At 45.2% G+C, this 21,064-nt stretch overlaps 1 protein-coding gene across 3 annotated transcripts in view; it reads left to right on the forward strand.

Annotated features, from left to right (window-relative positions):
- The window catches only part of LOC120056213 (G-protein-signaling modulator 2-like), a 34,934-nt gene extending 14,296 nt beyond the window's left edge, over nt 1-20,638 (forward strand). For all 3 annotated transcript variants that reach the window (XM_039004458.1, XM_039004460.1, XM_039004461.1), the window contains 11 exons: nt 1,949-2,170; nt 5,342-5,477; nt 5,578-5,717; nt 6,155-6,278; nt 6,702-6,817; nt 7,116-7,380; nt 13,757-13,969; nt 14,168-14,347; nt 17,349-17,487; nt 17,595-17,803; nt 19,523-20,638. In XM_039004458.1, the coding sequence (XP_038860386.1) occupies nt 1,949-2,170; nt 5,342-5,477; nt 5,578-5,717; nt 6,155-6,278; nt 6,702-6,817; nt 7,116-7,380; nt 13,757-13,969; nt 14,168-14,347; nt 17,349-17,487; nt 17,595-17,803; nt 19,523-19,681 (1,903 nt within the window). In that variant the 3' untranslated portion in view covers nt 19,682-20,638. The remainder of the gene's footprint in view (nt 1-1,948; nt 2,171-5,341; nt 5,478-5,577; nt 5,718-6,154; nt 6,279-6,701; nt 6,818-7,115; nt 7,381-13,756; nt 13,970-14,167; nt 14,348-17,348; nt 17,488-17,594; nt 17,804-19,522) is intronic.
- The last annotated feature ends 426 nt before the right edge of the window (nt 20,639-21,064 follow it).

Genomic DNA, 21,064 nt, shown 5'->3' on the forward strand with positions numbered 1-21,064 from the left:
TACTGAGCACTTATCGCAAGTATTTTGTTGATATTGTTCATTAGGATAAGTAGCCTATACTAGAGAAGTGTGAAATGACAAGTTTGCTAATATGGGTGATTGTTAATGGGACAATTGATGGCTACAACCATGAACTAGAAGTAGTAGTTTTAAAGGAAATGTTTGTTATAAACCCTATCGTTCTATTTATGGTTATTACATCAATTCAAGCAAATGATCGCGATATGGATTTTTATCGCTATATCCATTTTGCCCAGTTTTACCTCCTAGCCAGCTGAATCTCAGACAAAGCTCTCTGATGCTGCCCAGCAGCTTTGTAGACAGGGCCTGTATAATCACTGTAGGACCCACTGTAGTAATTCCAGCCAGGTGATGAGGCCAGAGAGAGACAAGTAGATTACCTCATGTAACGCTGACAGTAGATTTTCCCCTTTTATCCTTAGGGTTAGCCTACTTTATTGCAACCGTAGTGTGCGGCATGCAAAGAAATATGGTCGTTGGTGACTTGTGGGAATGGAAGGAGATCTTTTTCAATGTTTTGGTAAAATAATCTCAGTGAGACATTGAAGAGTGTAGGCTACCTCAGCCCTTGTGTTTAGCTCTCGACTGTTACACAGGAATCCTCTTTAAACCCAGTGGAAGCCTCTTTAGATGCCACTCAGATGTACCATGTGCTGTTGTAGGAGAAAGAAACCCAGGTATGGTTGGTGTGTGTGGTTAAAATAACCACATTAGGTCAAATTCAGTATCTGTCACTGTACAGTACAATCATTTGTCATTTTACCTGCAAGACTGACACCAGCTCATTGTAACATTGTTCAGTCTGTAAACAGTAAAACACATTTGATTTAAATACAGTAAACAAAAACAAAACTATAGATGTTTTCCCTTCAGTATCAATGTTATAACCCTTTATAAAGTTTCATAATGCATAAAACGTGTTTTAGTAGGTCAGGTGTAATGTCAGTCAGTATTCTGTGAGAGCTTTCTAAACAGAACACTGGGTGGGTGGGGAGCACTTGATATAAGAGGGGAAACTTGAAGTAAAAAAACATGAATACAGTTCATCTCTAACAAAGTGATGGGTGTTTTTGCAGGAGAAAACATGCATGAATACAGTTCATATCTAACAAAGTGATGGGTGTTTTTGCAGGAGAAAACATGCATGAATACAGTTCATATCTAACAAAGTGATGGGTGTTTTTGCAGGAGAAAACATGCATGAATACAGTTCATCTCTAACAAAGTGATGGGTGTTTTTGCAGGAGAACACACAAGATGGTAAAGAGACTGTGTAACAATTGAAGCCAGGCTGCATGAATATCACTAATCTGCTCCTAATCTGTTAATCCACCTGCATCTGTGGATGCTCCTCTCTGACCCTGTCTGGGGTTAAAGTGACCGAAACACCCAGAATGTTACAGCACCCTGAGTGTGGCAGATCCAATGTCTTGCTCAATCCCTATTCTACACAGCAGAGAACCATGCCTGTAGACAATACACTTCTGTCTGAATGTTCTGTAAACATTGAGCCCACTGAATAGCCCAGTCCTCAGCGGAGCTGTCTGCCAGATTGCTGCATATTGTACTGTAGTGACCACGTAGAGAGGAAGTCAGCCCTAACCATAACAAACAAACCCTGATAAACCAAGGCTATTGTCCTCAGGACTATGAAGGAAGTAGCCAAACAAACTCCACATTCACAGTCTGATGGCGAGTGAGAGGGATGCTAGTCATACGTTTTTTCTGCTTCTATAACTTGAACATTTAGGCTAATGGGTGGCTTTGGTTTCTGGTTGATTTGAACTGTGGCAACTTTGGGACGTTTAGGCTCAATAAACTTGGGTTGTTTTGAAAAATACTATTTTCTCCCGTCTGGGCCTACTGAACGCCACCGTGGACCTCTAATCCTATCTTCTACCTAAACCGTTTCTGCTGCCCCCTGTAGGATGGAGGCGTCTTGTCTGGAGCTGGCCCTGGAGGGGGAGCGGCTCTGTAAGGTGGACGACTACAGCGCAGGGGTGTCCTTCTTCGAGGCGGCCATCCAGGTTGGCACTGAGGACCTGCAGGTGCTGAGTGCCATCTATAGCCAGCTGGGCAACGCCTACTTCCACCTGCATGATTACGGCAAGGCCTTGGAGTTCCACCATCATGACCTCACCTTGACCAGGTAGGAACACCCCTATCACCAGGCAGGAAAGAATACGCCCTTCACCAGGCAGGAAAGAATACGCCCTTCACCAGGCAGGAAAGACTACGCCCTTCACCAGGCAGGAAAGACTACGCCCTTCACCAGGCAGGAAAGACTACGCCCTTCACCAGGCAGGAAAGAATACGCCCGTCACCAGGCAGGAAAGAATACGCCCGTCACCAGGCAGGAAAGAATACGCCCTTCACCAGGCAGGAAAGAATACGCCCTTCCCCAGGCAGGAAAGACTACGCCCTTCCCCAGGCAGGAAAGACTACGCCCTTCCCCAGGCAGGAAAGACTACGCCCTTCACCAGGCAGGAAAGACTACGCCCTTCACCAGGCAGGAAAGACTACGCCCGTCACCAGGCAGGAAAGAATACGCCCGTCACCAGGCAGGAAAGAATACGCCCTTCACCAGGCAGGAAAGAATACGCCCTTCACCAGGCAGGAAAGAATACGCCCTTCACCAGGCAGGAAAGAATACGCCCGTCACCAGGCAGGAAAGAATACGCCCTTCACCAGGCAGGAAAGAATACGCCCGTCACCAGGCAGGAAAGAATACGCCCGTCACCAGGCAGGAAAGAATACGCCCGTCACCAGGCAGGAAAGAATACGCCCGTCACCAGGCAGGAAAGAATACGCCCGTCACCAGGCAGGAAAGAATACGCCCGTCACCAGGCAGGAAAGAATACGCCCGTCACCAGGCAGGAAAGAATACGCCCGTCACCAGGCAGGAAAGAATACGCCCGTCACCAGGCAGGAAAGAATACGCCCGTCACCAGGCAGGAAAGAATACGCCCGTCACCAGGCAGGAAAGAATACGCCCTTCACCAGGCAGGAAAGAATACGCCCTTCACCAGGCAGGAAAGAATACGCCCTTCACCAGGCAGGAAAGAATACGCCCTTCACCAGGCAGGAAAGAATACGCCCTTCACCAGGCAGGAAAGAATACGCCCTTCACCAGGCAGGAAAGAATACGCCCTTCACCAGGCAGGAAAGAATACGCCCTTCACCAGGCAGGAAAGAATACGCCCGTCACCAGGCAGGAAAGAATACGCCCGTCACCAGGCAGGAAAGACTACGCCCGTCACCAGGCAGGAAAGAATACGCCCGTCACCAGGCAGGAAAGAATACGCCCGTCACCAGGCAGGAAAGAATACGCCCGTCACCAGGCAGGAAAGACTACGCCCGTCCCCAGGCAGGAAAGACTACGCCCGTCCCCAGGCAGGAAAGACTACGCCCGTCCCCAGGCAGGAAAGACTACGCCCGTCCCCAGGCAGGAAAGACTACGCCCGTCCCCAGGCAGGAAAGACTACGCCCGTCCCCAGGCAGGAAAGACTACGCCCGTCCCCAGGCAGGAAAGACTACGCCCGTCCCCAGGCAGGAAAGACTACGCCCGTCCCCAGGCAGGAAAGACTACGCCCGTCCCCAGGCAGGAAAGACTACGCCCGTCCCCAGGCAGGAAAGACTACGCCCGTCCCCAGGCAGGAAAGACTACGCCCGTCCCCAGGCAGGAAAGACTACGCCCGTCCCCAGGCAGGAAAGACTACGCCCGTCCCCAGGCAGGAAAGACTACGCCCGTCCCCAGGCAGGAAAGACTACGCCCGTCCCCAGGCAGGAAAGACTACGCCCGTCCCCAGGCAGGAAAGACTACGCCCGTCCCCAGGCAGGAAAGACTACGCCCGTCCCCAGGCAGGAAAGACTACGCCCGTCCCCAGGCAGGAAAGACTACGCCCGTCCCCAGGCAGGAAAGACTACGCCCGTCCCCAGGCAGGAAAGACTACGCCCGTCCCCAGGCAGGAAAGACTACGCCCGTCCCCAGGCAGGAAAGACTACGCCCGTCCCCAGGCAGGAAAGACTACGCCCGTCCCCAGGCAGGAAAGACTACGCCCGTCCCCAGGCAGGAAAGACTACGCCCGTCCCCAGGCAGGAAAGACTACGCCCGTCCCCAGGCAGGAAAGACTACGCCCGTCCCCAGGCAGGAAAGACTACGCCCGTCCCCAGGCAGGAAAGACTACGCCCGTCCCCAGGCAGGAAAGACTACGCCCGTCCCCAGGCAGGAAAGACTACGCCCGTCCCCAGGCAGGAAAGACTACGCCCGTCCCCAGGCAGGAAAGACTACGCCCGTCCCCAGGCAGGAAAGACTACGCCCGTCCCCAGGCAGGAAAGACTACGCCCGTCCCCAGGCAGGAAAGACTACGCCCGTCCCCAGGCAGGAAAGACTACGCCCGTCCCCAGGCAGGAAAGAATACGCCCGTCACCAGGCAGGAAAGAATACGCCCGTCACCAGGCAGGAAAGAATACGCCCGTCACCAGGCAGGAAAGAATACGCCCTTCACCAGGCAGGAAAGAATACGCCCTTCACCAGGCAGGAAAGAATACGCCCGTCACCAGGCAGGAAAGAATACGCCCGTCACCAGGCAGGAAAGAATACGCCCGTCACCAGGCAGGAAAGAATACGCCCTTCACCAGGCAGGAAAGACTACGCCCTTCACCAGGCAGGAAAGACTACGCCCGTCACCAGGCAGGAAAGAATACGCCCGTCACCAGGCAGGAAAGAATACGCCCGTCACCAGGCAGGAAAGAATACGCCCGTCCCCAGGCAGGAAAGAATACGCCCGTCCCCAGGCAGGAAAGACTACGCCCGTCCCCAGGCAGGAAAGACTACGCCCGTCCCCAGGCAGGAAAGACTACGCCCGTCCCCAGGCAGGAAAGACTACGCCCGTCCCCAGGCAGGAAAGACTACGCCCGTCCCCAGGCAGGAAAGACTACGCCCGTCCCCAGGCAGGAAAGACTACGCCCGTCCCCAGGCAGGAAAGACTACGCCCGTCACCAGGCAGGAAAGAATACGCCCGTCACCAGGCAGGAAAGAATACGCCCGTCACCAGGCAGGAAAGAATACGCCCGTCACCAGGCAGGAAAGAATACGCCCTTCACCAGGCAGGAAAGAATACGCCCTTCACCAGGCAGGAAAGAATACGCCCTTCACCAGGGCCGTATTAATAAAGCTTCTCGGAGTAAGACCAGGTCATTGTTCCCTTTATCAGCATGACCTCGCCACATAATTCCGCTGTTTGGACGTAAGCATTTTGCAATTTAAAGTAGATGGGCTTTTCCTTCCCATGATGACATTTTACTCTCCCATTCTCAGGACCATCAGGGACCAGCAGGGAGAGGCGAAAGCCAGTGGTAATCTAGGCAACACGCTAAAGGTGTTGGGTAGATTTGATGAGGCTTTGGTCTGCTGTCAGAGGCACTTAGACATCGCCGTGGACCTGCACGACAAGGTGAGATTAACTCATTTGCGCTTTTTTCCGGTATTTAAATTCAGCGTTTTTTAACGGTTTTGGAATTGACATTACCTCTGTTCTTCTGTCTCTTCGTTAGGTGGGGCAGGCGAGGGCGCTGTATAACTTTGGGAACGTGTATCATGCCAAAGGCAAGGCCATCTGTTGGAGTGGAGCGGAGCCCGGAGAGTTCCCTGAGGAGGTCATGACTGCACTTAGGAAAGCAGCGGAATACTATGAGTGAGTTGGTGTGTTCATGTGCCTTACATCTAGTACTGTAGAGTAGAAATAAAGGGCATATTGTCATACTATATATATATATATATACAGTGGGGAGAACAACTATTTGAATACACTGCCGATTTTGCAGGTTTTCCTACTTACAAAGCATGTAGAGGTCTGTAATTTTTATCATAGGTACACTTCAACTGTGAGAGACGGAATCTAAAACAAAAATCCAGAAAATCACATTGTATGATTTTTAAGTAATTAATTTGCATTTTATTTCATATATATATTATACACACACATTTCAATTAACAGGTATGCTATCACTATTTTACAATGTAGAAAATAGTTAAAATAAAGAAAAACCCTTGAATGAGTTGGTGTCAACTTTTGAATGGTACTGTATTTTTAAACAATGTTTATTTTCAACGGTTTGTCTGTATTGTCAGAGCAAACTTATCCATAGTGAAGGAGCTTGGAGATTGTGCCGCCCAGGGCCGAACATACGGTAACCTTGGCAACACACACTACCTGTTAGGAGACTTCCGGAATGCAGTGGCCTCACATGAACAGGTAATTATAATCGGATCAAAGTTTATAACCTATCATTAAGTGCTGGATTCAATCAAAACTCTACTGCTGTAGCATATAAAACACACACTTACCCTATGGCCAAACAGAATAGTGTGGGTTTACGTACTGTAGTAGAAATACCAGTTAGACTCCCTTCACTGGAAGATGAGCAGTAGTTTGTACACAAAGGAACTCCAGAAACATTACTAAGGCAGTTTTGATTAAGTCCAGCCATTAGCCTTTTGTCAGATATATTTCTGTTTTCAATGGTGCTCTGCAGTTCATTATAATGTCCTGTATAGCTCATTTCAATCCAGAATGACTGGAGGTAAACATATGACACAATGGAAGACTAGAGTCGCTGGATGTACTGAGACCAAGGTGTTGTAATTGTGTGTGTGTGTTCACCCATTTCTTTCCCAGCGCCTCCAGATTGCCAAGGAGTTTGGCGACCGCTCGGCAGAGAGAAGGGCCTACTGCAACCTGGGGAACGCCTATGTCTTTCTGGGGGAATTTGAAGTGGCAGCCGAGCATTACAAGTGAGCCAAACCCCCAGCCCAACCATTCATCTTCTCTTAATGAAGTTCACTCCCCCTGAGAAAACAACACTTCTTTCAGTCTGGAGGGTGTAACACTGTTAGAACGCCGTAGGGTTTCAGGAGAGAGATGGCAGCAGCCATGCCTCAAAGGACACAATGTCAAGAGAGCCAGAAAACAGATTAGTTTGTGTGTGTCTGCATGTGTGCATTCATATACTAAACAAAATTTCAGGAACAGAGTAGCCTTTGGGGTGTGTGTCACTATGAATGAGAGCCAGTGATCTGTTGTGGTTGTCAGGAGGACTCTGCAGCTGGCCAGACTGCTGAAGGACCGGGCTGTAGAGGCTCAGGCCTGTTACAGTCTGGGAAACACCTACACATTGCTCCAGGACTACGATAGGGCCATAGACTACCACCTCAAACACCTCATCATCGCACAGGACCTCAGCGACAGGATCGGTGAGGGCCGGGCGTGTTGGAGTTTAGGGAACGCTCACACAGCCCTGGGGAACCATGACCAAGCCATGCACTTTGCTGAGAAACACCTGGAGATCTCCAAAGAGGTAGACTACATTATCATAAAGTATCATGAGTAGGGCTGTTGCGGTGACCGTATGACCGCCCCCCCCGGCAGTCACGAGTCATGAAGGCAGTCAAATTCCATGTGACCGTTTAGTCAAGGTAATTAGGCTTCTCCAAGCTCTGGTGCTGCTGATGGTCATTAGTAGCATACCAAACTTGCTAACTGCCTGGTACTCAGAACTCTATTGTCCCTCTAATCATTCTGACATCAATGCAAAAACTTTTTTTTCTAATAAAACACTAAATGAGAGTCCATGAGCTCAGGTTGCGCAACATTTCTATAGGCTATGCAATTGGCGAGAAAACAGTAATGGCCTCTACTAAAAAGAGGAGGATTCCATGATTTCTATAGGCTAGGCCTACTATATTTATTTCTCAACTTTCCTAATATTAAGCACATTGCTTCTCTTTACAACAGAAGCCTACCTGGCTTGCATGAAAATGAACTATTTAAGTGCATAGATGACATGTATTTTCTCTCACTGCTCCTGTTTTGAGACCGGTGCATGATAATGGTCCATTCTACACTGCTCAAAAAAATAAAGGGAACACTTAAACAACACAATGTAACTCCAAGTCAATCACACTTCTGTGAAATCAAACTGTCCAATTAGGAAGCAACACTGATTGACAATAAATTTCACATGCTGTTGTGCAAATGGAATAGACAAAAGGTGGAAATTATAGGCAATTAGCAAGACACCCCCAAAAAAGGAGTGATTCTGCAGGTGGTGACCACAGACAACTTCTCAGTTCCTATGCTTCCTGGCTGATGTTTTGGTCACTTTTGAATGCTGGCGGTGCTCTCACTCTAGTGGTAGCATGAGACGGAGTCTACAACCCACACAAGTGGCTCAGGTAGTGCAGTTCATCCAGGATGGCACATCAATGCGAGCTGTGGCAAAAAGGTTTGCTGTGTCTGTCAGCGTAGTGTCCAGAGCATGGAGGCGCTACCAGGAGACAGGCCAGTACATCAGGAGACGTGGAGGAGGCCGTAGGAGGGCAACAACCCAGCAGCAGGACCGCTACCTCCGTCTTTGTGCCAGGAGGTGCACTGCCAGAGCCCTGCAAAATGACCTCCAGCAGGCCACAAATGTGCATATGTCTGCTCAAACGGTCAGAAACAGACTCCATGAGGGTGGTATGAGGGCCCGACGTCCACAGGTGGGGGTTGTGCTTACAGCCCAGCACCGTGCAGGACGTTTGGCATTTGCCAGAGAACACCAAGATTGGCAAATTCGCCACTGGCGCCCTGTGCTCTTCACAGATGAAAGCAGGTTCACACTGAGCACATGAGCACATGTGACAGACGTGACAGAGTCTGGAGACGCCGTGGAGAACGTTCTGCTGCCTGCAACATCCTCCAGCATGACCGGTTTGGCGGTGGGTCAGTCATGGTGTGGGGTGGCATTTCTTTGTGGGGCGGCACAGCCCTCCATGTGCTCGCCAGAGGTAGCCTGACTGCCATTAGGTACCGAGATGAGATCCTCAGACCCCTTGTGAGACCATATGCTGACACATGCACATTTGTGGCCTGCTGGAGGTCATTTTGCAGGGCTCTGGCAGTGCACCTCCTTGCACAAAGACGGAGGTAGCGGTCCTGCTGCTGGGTTGTTGCCCTCCTACGGCCTCCTCCACGTCTCCTGATGTACTGGCCTGTCTCCTGGTAGCGCCTCCATGCTCTGGACACTACGCTGACAGACACAGCAAACCTTTTTGCCACAGCTCGCATTGATGTGCCATCCTGGATGAACTGCACTACCTGAGCCACTTGTGTGGGTTGTAGACTCCGTCTCATGCTACCACTAGAGTGAGAGCACCGCCAGCATTCAAAAGTGACCAAAACATCAGCCAGGAAGCATAGGAACTGAGAAGTGGTCTGTGGTCACCACCTGCAGAATCACTCCTTTTTTGGGGGTGTCTTGCTAATTGCCTATAATTTCCACCTTTTGTCTATTCCATTTGCACAACAGCATGTGAAATTTATTGTCAATCAGTGTTGCTTCCTAAGTGGACAGTTTGATTTCATAGAAGTGTGATTGACTTGGAGTTACATTGTGTTGTTTAAGTGTTCCCTTAATTTTTTTGAGCAGTGTATATCAAAACAAAATGTCACACATAAACTCAGCAAAAAAATAAACATCCCCTTTTCAGGACTCTGTCTTTCAAAGATAATTTGTAAAAAACCAAATAACTTCACAGATCTTAATTGTTAAGGGTTTAAACACTGTTTTCCCATGCTTGTTCAATGAACATGCACCTGTGGAACGGTCATTAAGACACTTAACAGCTTACAGACGGTAGGAAATTAAGGTCACAGTTAAGAAAACTTAGGACACTTAAGAGGCCTTTCTACTGACTCTGAAAAACACTAAAAGAAAGATGCCCGGGGTCCCTGCTCATCTGCATGAACGTGCCATAGGCATGCTGCAAGGAGGCATGAGGACTGCAGATGTGGCCAGGGCAATAAATTGTGGTCTGCACTGTGAGACGCCTAAGTCGGAGCTACAGAAAGGAACAGCTGATCGTCCTCGCAGTTGCAGACCACGTGTAACAACACCTGCACAGAATCGGTACATCTGAACATCACACCTGCGGGGCAGGTACAGGATGGCAACAACAACTGCCCGAGTTACACTAGGAACACACAATCCCTCCATCAGTGCTCAGACTGTCCGCAATAGGCTGAGAGAGGCTAGACTGAGGGCTTGTGTAAGCCTGTTGTAAGGCAGGTCCTCACCAGACATCACAGTTGCACAAACCTACCGTCGCTAGACCAGACAGGACTGGCAAAAAGTGATCTTCACTGACGAGTCGCGGTTTTGTCTCACCAGGGGTGATGGTCGGATTCGCGTTTATTGTCGAAGGAAGGTGGAGGGTGGAGGGTCCGTCATGGTCTGGGGCGGTGTGTCACAGCATCATCGGACTGAGCTTGTTGTCATTCCAGGCAATCTCATCACTGTGTGTTACAGGGAAGACATCCTCCTCCCTCGTGTGGTGGTACCCTTCCTGCAGGCTCATCCTGACATGACCCTCCAGCATGACAATGCCACCAGCCATACTGCTTGTTCTGTGTGTGATTTCCTTCAAGACAGGAATGTCAGTGTTCTGCCATGGCCAGCGAAGAACCCGGATCTCAATCCCATTGAGCACATCTAGGACCTGTTGGATCGGAGGGTGAGGGCTAGGGCCATTCCCCCCAGAAATGTCCGGGAACTTGCAGGTGCCTTGGTGGAAGAGTTGGGTAACATCTCACAGCAAGAACTGGAAAATCTGGTGCAGTCCATTAGGAGGAGATGCACTGTAGTACTTAATGTAGCTGGTGGCCACACCAGATACTGACTGTTACTTTTGATTTTGACCCCCCCCCCCCCCTTTGTTCAGGGACACATTATTCAATTTCTGTGGAACCTGTTCAGTTTATGTCTTAGTTGTTGAATCTTGTTATGTTCATACAAATATTTGCACATGTTAAGTTTGCTGAAATTAAACACAGTTGAGAGTGAGAGGATGTTTCTTTTTTTGCTGAGTTTATTATTCAATTTGGGATCTATCACATCCCACAACCGTCCCAGACTATGTTTGGAATATTTATTTCTCGCACATTATTGAATAGGTTGACTTTTGTACTATGGGGGATAGTAGATTGACATAGTGCTTTTGTTGTTCGTTAGGCATACATATCTTGTTGGTTGATTAAAGTAAATGTGGACAGTTCTTCCAGTATCTTTTAATATGCACCTCGGAATTGGATAAGGACTGCGCAGTTGCGTCCCCGATGTGTCTGTCTTCACTTGTAGCCTGTGAGAAGTACCCGATCACGTGATGAAGAGCCATGTGAGTGAGAGGTCCTTCGGAGTGTGCAGCGCTCACAGGCTGACCATACCGCTCGTGTTGCAAAATAAATTAAGAAATCTATGTTATTCAATTATTGCACACACACTGCTCGCGCGCGCTAACGAGCGTCTGCGTTGCCAAGGGCTAAAATAGAAATCAGTTATATTTCTGATGCAGATCGCGCTGCAAGTCCCGCCTCTCCCATCTCATTGGTTTATAGAAGCGGGTACCCACGTGCCATCTCTATACCCACGTGGGTGACTGTAAGACGACGATGTCAGTGTCGGTAATGCATCTAATTTATGAAAGTTGCCAATCGCAATATAAAGTCAAGAGAAGAAAAAGCCTGGAAGGAAGAGATGACTAGAAACGATTCGGTTGACCGTTTTATGTGTGGATTAATTGGTGGAGTAGAGGACCTTGTGCAGTTCAGGTAAAATAACAACTCAATGTTTATATCTCAGGACAAATTAGCTAGCAACAGCAAGCTAGCTAAATAGGACAAATTAGCTAGCAAGTGCAAGCTAACTAGCTAAATTGACATAAATGTTTAATGCTTTTCGACCTGTCCCCAAATTAATATAATTGGTTCAGAGTTTGTTTTGCTATTTTAACCTGCGTGTCGTGATCGCGTTTGGTGTGGGGGAACAAAATATATTTATGCACGATGGTGCACGCGCGCAGCTGGTTAAGGTTTCGTGTCAGGGAGAAGGGCACAACGCAGCACTCTGGGCTAAGGGGACAACGGCCACTGGACGCAAAAGGCATGGATTTTTTGGGGGTGCATTACGGCCACAAAGGGGATGCCACCGTGAAATTCAAGGCATTATCAAGTGCTTGTCAAATTGTGAATGAGAGACCTGATGAAGTGTGTACAGCCTGCACAAAAAACAAAGCAGAGCTCATGCCTTTCAAGTTACTTTTTTCAAGTCATCATTAGTCTCATCATGCAGGCTTAGAATGTATTAAAAATCTAAACGTATAGCCCATTGTTTGTAGAACAACTAAAGTTACATTAATAACTCTAAATTAAGCATATAGGAGTACCTATTTCTTTGTTAACCGCTCAACACAGATTACCAAATGTGCGCACTTCCTCAAATCGTTTGGAGAAAATACACTTTCTATTTTAAAAAAGAAAGTAGGACCCAGCCACTCTTCATATAATTATCGCTGCATGACCTTCGTCAGAGTACAAAGAAATGATAATACAATGTCCTCTTAAGCAGCTTTTTCCAATCATTCCTGATTTGAAGAGGGAGTGGTTACAGCATTCATTGGACAACACCTAGTATGCAATACTATACACATTAAAAAGTGAAATACTGTAGATATGTTATCAAAAATGTAACTCCAAGCTAGACGCATCAGAACCCCTAGAAAGGTAGTTCAACCTTGAATAGGAAAGCCATCTATTCCATAGTACCCTAAAACACCTAGTGAACATTTTTCTCTATTGCCCTGAGCTATGTTTTGGACTGTTGTCTGTTTGCTGTGTTCTATGGAATAGATGGCTTTCCTCTTCTTGGTACTTTGCCCAGTCATATTTAAGGTTAGAACTTCCTTTCTAGGTGTTCTAGCTTTTGAATTTACTTTTTTGATTAGATATTAAAAAGTGAAATACTGTAGATATGTTTAGTATTGCTTACTCTGTGTTGTCTAATGAATTTTGTAACCACTCCATCTTCAAATCAGGGCTGATTGGAAAAAGCTGTTCAAGAGAGGACATTGTCAGGGAGTTCAAATAAATGATAATACAAAGGCCATGCAGCCGAAACGCGGCAGAGTTTTAAAACTTTTTGTTTCCATCTAACATGCCATACCAATAAAGGCATTGTAATTAATTATATGAAGAGTGCCTGGGTCCTCCATTCTTTTTGATAACCAATTGACCCTTTTTACCAAAGAGCACCTTCTGTCTACCAACATCTACTATTGTGTACCTTAGCAGCCCTTCTCTTTCTATTTTGTTCAGCTTCGTTCAATTGTATTCTTCATACTATAAAATAATGGCACGGAATTCTAAGCAAATCTTGTCTGCTAAATTAACTAGTGTAGCCCACAGCCATTTGGCATAGCCAAATCAGGGCCTAACATAAGGACAACTCAGAGTATGCTATTCTGCTCTTCTGAAATGGACTACATTTTCTTAATTTCATGTTTCTTTAGACCTGTCTAAAATAAATAATGGATTGATTGTGAAGGTGTAGGCTATATTATTATTTTATTTTTAAATGTAGATGTTCCAAAGGTCTGCATCCGTGGCTTGTAGGAAGCAAGGAGATGCTAATTACGGTCAATTACCATGAGACTGACAGTTATTTGCTTGACAATCACCGGCTGATGAAATTGTGTGACCGCCACAGCCCTAATCATCAGACCCACCTCGTGAGTAGGACCACAATTTTATACTGAATCCTACATTTGTGGTCAGCTAAAACTCATGGTCGTAGAAACCCTATCCATGTAAAAAAGTATCTGATTACAGCAAGGTCGATCCTAATTTAGTGTGTGTTTCAGACTGGGGACCGGAGTGGAGAGCTCACAGCCCGTATGAACGTGTCAGACCTGCAGATGGTCCTGGGGCTGAGCTATAGAACCAACGACTCCACCCTGTCTGAGAACCCCATCAAGGACATCGACTACAACCTGCACGGGGCCAGGCCCAGGATGGGCAGACGGCACAGCATGGAAAACCTGGAGCTTATGAAACTCACCCCAGACAAGATCAACGTAAGTTACTGGGTTCAAAGGTGCAATCTGTAACTTTCTATTCCCTAGGCTTAGTGGCAATTCAAAGTGCACTATTGGCCTGAAATGAGTGAAATTACACATTGCATCTTTCAAATGTTTTGTATGTATAACGTCAATTCTCTATTTGAGGTGTTTGTGATGTGTATTCACAAAGTGTGTCTCCCCTCTTGTCTCCAGGCTCAGAAGTGGACCAGTGACATCCTGACCAAGCAGTCTAAACCCACCCTGGCTAAGAGCTCCTCTAAGCTGTTCTTCGTCAGCCGTCTGCGGAGCAAGAAGCACAAGGCTGGGGGCTCCAGTAAAGTCCTGCAGGACACCAGTAACACCTCACAGACCCCCGCACAGGGACCACAGAAGGTTAGAGGAAAAACATGATTTATCTAGTCCTAAAGTAACTCTTAGCCGTTAACCATTCTCCTAGTTCTGAAACTACTACTACTTATACTCTACTGACTACTTCTACTACTATACTCTACTACTACTATATTCAGACTACTACTATACTTTACTACTGATACTCCACTGACTACTTCTACTACTATACTCTACTACTGATACTCTTCTACTACTATACTGACTACTTCTACTACTGATACTCTTCTACTACTATATCCGGACTACTACTATACTTTACTACTGATACTCTGACTACTTCTACTACTGATACTCTTCTACTACTATACTGACTACTTCTACTACTGATACTCTTCTACTACTATATCCGGACTACTACTATACTTTACTACTGATACTCTGACTACTTCTACTACTGATACTCTTCTGCTACTATGCTCTACTACTAATACTATTCTACTACCATACTCCACTGACTACTTCTACTACTATAATCTACTACTGACTACTTATTCTACTATACTCATGATACTCTTCTACTACGACGATCTACTGACTACTTTTACTACTGTACTACTGATACTCTTCTACTACTATATTCTACTACTGATACTCTTCTACTAATATACTCTACTACTGATACTCTTCTGCTATACTCTACTGACTACTTCTACTACTGATACACTACCACTGACTACTTCCACTACGATACTCTACTGACTACTTCCACTACGATACTCTACTGACTACTTCCACTACGATACTCTACTGACTACTTCTACTACTATACTCTACTACTATACTCTACTACTGACTACTTCTACTACTATACTCTACTACTGATACTCTTCTACCATGATACTCTACTGACTACTACTACTATACTCTGACTACTACTGATACTCTACTGACTACTCTACTACTGATACTCTACTACTGATACTCTTCTACTACTATACTCTACTACTGATACTCTTCTACCATGATACTCTACTGACTACTACCACTATACTCTGACTACTACTGATACTCTACTACGATACTCTACTGACTACTTCTACTATTATACTACCGATACTCTTCTGCTACTATGCTCTACTACTGATACTCTTCTAGGACTGACACTCTTCTATCTACTACTATACTCTTCTACTACTATACTCCTGACTACTTCTACTACTATACTCCTGATACTCTTCTACTCCTGATAATATTCTACTACTGATACTCTACTGACTACGTCTACCACTATACTATACTACTGATACTCTTCTACTACTATACTCTACTACTGCCACTCTTCTACTACTGATACTCTACTACTGATACTCTACTGACTACTTCACTCTACTACTGACTACTTCTACTGATACTCTTCTACTACTGTATTCTACTGACTACTTCTACTACTATACTACTGATACTCTTCTGCTACTATTCTCTACTACTATACTTTTCTACTACTGGTACTCTACTACTATACTCTTCTACTACTGATACTCTACTACGATACCCTACTGACTACGTCTACTACTATACTCTACTACTGATACTCTTCTACGGTACTCTACTGACTACTTCTACTACCGATACTCTACTACTGATACTCTTCTGTATTCTACTGCCTACTTCTACTACTATACTCCTGATACTCTTCTACTACGGTATTCTACTGACTACTTCTACCACTATACTCTGACTACTACTATACTCTACTGACTACTGATACTCTACTAATGATACTCTACTACTGTATTCTACTGACTACTTCTACTATACTCATGATACTCTTCTACTACGGTAGTCTACCGACCACTTCTACCACTATACTCTGACTACTACTGATACTCTACTACTATACTCTACTGACCACTGATACTCTACTGACTACTATACTCTGCTACTATGCTCTACTACTATACTCTGCTACTATGCTCTACTACTCTACTCTTCTACTATACTCTACTGACTACTTCTACTACTATATTCTACTGATATCCGTCTACTACTGACATTTGTCTACTACTATACTCTACTACTGATATTCTTCTACTATACTCAACTGATACTCTTCTACTTCTATACTGACTAATTCTACTACTGAAACTCTGACTACTCTTCTGCTACTATACTCTTCTACTACTATACACTACTGATATTCTTCTACTACTATACGTTTCTACTACTATACTCTACTGACTACTTCTACTATACACTACTGATACTCTTCTACTGATATACTCTACTGACAACTTCTACACTCTACTACTGATACTCTTCTGCTACTATGCTCTACTACGGTATTCTTCTACTACACTTCTACTATACTCTACTGACTACTTCTACTACTGATATTATTCTACTACTATACTCTACTTCTACTACTGATGCTCTTCTACTATACTCTGACTAATTTTACTACTGATACTCTACTGACTACTTCTACTCTACTACTGATTCTCTTCTGCTACTATACTCTTCTACTACTGATACTCTACTACTACACTCTACTGACTACTTCTACTACTATACTCTACTACTGACTAATTCTACTACTATACTCCTGATACTCTACTACGATACTCTTCTACTATCCTCTACTGCTATACTCTACCACTGATATTCTACTACTACTATACTCTACTGCTGATACTCTTCTACTACTGATAATCTTATATTATACTCTACTGACTACTTCAACTACTGATACTCTACTGACTACTACTTCTACTGATACTCTTACTGACACTCTACTGACCTCTACTACTTCTACTATAGTCTACTGATCTGTACTACTACTAAACTCTACTACTACTCTACCATGCTGCTACTACTACCAATACTACACTACTATCACTACTATACTCTACTACTGATACTACTAGTACTCTACTACCAATAATACGTCTACACCTCTACTACTTATAGCTTATTAAAGTGTGGCTATTATGCTTACCCCCACTTTTCATTGTAGATCATAATAAAGTATTTAATTCTCACTCAGAGGGCCAGTCCAGACATGCTCGGGGACGAGGGCTTCTTTGACCTGCTGAGTCGTTTCCAGAGCAACAGGATGGACGACCAGCGCTGTTCCATACAGGACAAGAGCTCCTCTGACTCTCCAGCCAGAGCCATGAGGAAATGTAAGAGTAAACACACACTGTTATATGACCTTGTATGACTGTTTATACCTGCTTCCAACAAAATCCATGGCAAAAATGCGCCTTTGATCCCTCCCTCTCTCCTCCAGCTGTGTCAGAGTCAGCGGCTGTAACAGGCCTGGGTTCTGGGTCTGGTTCCCAGGGTTGCCGGTTAGAGGACGGTGGAGGTGCTGGGGGTAGTTTGCCCGTCCTTCGGGTCCACCAGAACAAAAGCCAGGCTGTCCTCAACCACCTGATGGCCAATGCAGATGACGCTGAGCCTGACGATGACTTCTTCAACATGCTCGTCAAGTGCCAGGTGTGTATTAAATACAATGGGCTCCAATACGGGCACCCCTGACTGGCAATGCACAAACAATGCTTAAACAAATATAAACAATATAATTATAGAGAAACTCAAAATACCAACATGTAAGAAATACTGTACTTTAATGTTTCAATGGAACCAAACAAAATAATTTATTGATTTAATTAAAAATCAATGTCCTCCAAATCAAGGTTTCACAATTAATGGCACCCTTAAAGATTATTGTAAATAACATCTAACAAAATTAAACCACAAATTAAATTCCACTTATTTAAGTTTATCTAAGTCTTAAGGGACTATATTGAGCCAGTACATCACTTCCTGTTTCACTAGGGTATAAAAATGAGGTAACACACATGCAATATCCCGCTGTCATCCAACACCATGAAGAAAACAAAAGAACTGGCAGTTCATAGACCTTCATAAATCTGGTAATGGCTACAAGAAGATCCACAAACGATTGAATATACCACTGAGCACTGTCAGGGCAATTATTAGAAAATGCAAAAGATATGGAACAGTTGAAAACCTCACGGGTAGAGGACGCAAATGCATTTTGCCCCCCAGGATAGGGAGAAGGATGGTAAGATAAGCAACAAAATCCCCAAGAATCACTGTGAAAGAATTGCAGGCCTTGGTGGCGTCTTGGGGTCACCAGGTTTCAAAAAGCACCATCAGACGCCACCTCCACATCCACAGGCCCTTTGGAAGGGTTGCCAGAAGAAAGCCCTTTCTGACCCCAAGACAGACGCAAGCGCTTGGAGTTTACCAAATGTCATTTAAATTATGACTGGAAGAAGGTGCTCTGGTCAGATGAGACCAAAATTGAACTATTTGGTCAGATACAGCATCGGCATGTTTGCCGTCGAAACAGAGATGCATACAAGGAGAGGCACCTCATACCCACGGTGAAATATGGAGGGGGGTCAGTGATGTTTTGGGGCTGTTTTAATTCCAGAGGTCCAGGGGCACTGGTTAAGATTGATGGCATAATGAATTCAACCAAGTATCAGGCAATTTTGTCTGACAATCTGGTTGCCTCTGCCAAGAAGGCTGGGACTTGGCCATAGGTGGACTTTCCAACAAGACAATGACCCAAAACATACCTCAAGATCCACACAAATGGTTCTGTGATAACAAAATCAATGTTCTGCCATGGCCATCTGTCGCCAGACCTCAATCCAATCGAAAACCTGTGGGCTGAGTGGAAGAGGGCAGTTGATAAGCGCAAACCCAAGAATGTGAAGGATCTTGAAAGGATCTGCATAGAAGAATGGTCCAAAATCCTTCCAAATGTGTTCCTTAACCTTGTCAAACATTACAGGAAAAGAATCCATGCTGTTATCCTTGCCAGAGGTGGTTGCACTAAGTACTAAATGAGTAGTGCCAATAATTATGAAACGTTGATTTTGGTTAAATTTATTTTGTATTAAATACTTTTGGTTGGTTCCATTGAAACATGAATAAAGTACAGTATGTCTCACATGTTGGTATTTAGAGTTTCTCTATAATGATATTGTTTATATTTTAAGTATTGTTTGTGCATTGCCAGTCAGGGGTGCCAGTAGTTTTGGAGCCCACTGTAGTCCACTTTTCATTAGGGTGGTGTTTAGTAGGTCAGGGCACATTGTAGCAAAAATTACATCTCAGTGTTTACATTGAAATTGATCCTTTTCATATAGGTAACAGTTTCTCCTATCCCTCTCTCAGGGTTCCCGTCTGGATGACCAGCGGTGTGCCCCTCCCCCGGCACGTGGCCCCACTGTCCCAGACGAGGACTTCTTCAGCCTCATCATGAGGTCCCAGGCCAAACGCATGGACGAGCAGCGGGTCACCCTGCCCTCTGCAGCACGGCCATGCTCCAACTGAGCCTTGTCCAAGGAGAGGGCCCCCGATGGCGGGGTGAAAACCCAGGAGAGTGGGCCTCTCTGGAGGTGAACAGTGTGGAAGAGGAAGGGTGTTTTGTATTTGTCCACGACATTGATGCTATTTTACATTGAAAAGTTAGTCTATGGTCTTTTCTCTACGTAGCAGAGACTGTGTTGCTGGTAATCATCGATAATCCTGCCCATGGTGGGATTCAGAAGCCTCATGTTTCCCAGTTGAAAGCACTGCTAGCATTAATGTAGGTGCCTATAGGGAACCACAGTGGAACAGTCAGGAACTCTAAAAGAAACCCACTGAAGGGTTCTGGAATATGGAACCATCTTTCCTTATGGGGAATACTCGACATGTTGTGAAACTGCACAGACAAACATGATGCCCTGAACCTACTCATCTTATGTTAATTATGTACTCCATAGAATTTTACTACCATCACCTAAAAATGTATCTTTAGATATGAGTCTTGACTGCAGTGTATTTATTCTACCATTTATTTCTAAGCTCTTGAATACTGCCATTTCACCTCACCTTGTGGTTGATTTGATTTTGCACCAGATTTTTCTGACGTAGACTAGACTGTTACAGCACTCTTTCCAGCAGGTAGCCTAGCGGTTAGAACGTTGGGCCAGTAACCTAAAGGTCGCTGGTTCGAATCCCGAGCCGACCAGGTAAAAAAAAAAAATCTGCCGATGTGCTCTTGAACAAGACACTTAACCCTAATTGCATCTGATAAATGTATTTAATTGTCTGTATGATAGAAGTTGTGGTTATGAATGGGGGGATGGGATACCTCATTTAGGTAAGGATTTACAAAAAAAGAAAATGCTCTCAGGCTTAATAATCATTGATAAAATAATGAATTTACCTGTGGATGTGTACAGTCCCTGATGCTCTTCTGTACTTCCTATGACATCAGAGGAATAAAGCTTCATTTATTTAGTATAGAAATTGTTTTGTCTTTAATGGCTCACCAAACCCAGAGTTGAGTTAGCTGGAGAGGTGTCGAAGCACAGCTTTCCACAAGGCAACTATGAAATCACCTACCAAACCATAAATCAAATTGTATTTGTCACACACATGGTTAGAAGATGTTAATGCGAGTGTAGCGAAATGCTTGTGCTTCTAGTTCTGACAATTTTTCCTAGGAACGTGAAACGAGGCGGCCATCTCTGTCGGCGCCGGAAGTATGCTTACATCTTATTCCTAAAGTTCTTGAATGATACATTTCAAACTTCAGACCTTTTTAGTGTGTACTAACTACAGTCCTATGCCATTGCATAGTATATCCTATCAGGAGATCACACTAGTTCAGTCAAGGGTCAGAGGCTTTTATTTAGATACCACAGCAGCGATCACACTTTTTCATTT

This window comes from Salvelinus namaycush, chromosome 11 (genome assembly GCF_016432855.1).
Source record: "Salvelinus namaycush isolate Seneca chromosome 11, SaNama_1.0, whole genome shotgun sequence".
In the NCBI taxonomy this organism is placed as follows: domain Eukaryota; kingdom Metazoa; phylum Chordata; class Actinopteri; order Salmoniformes; family Salmonidae; genus Salvelinus; species Salvelinus namaycush.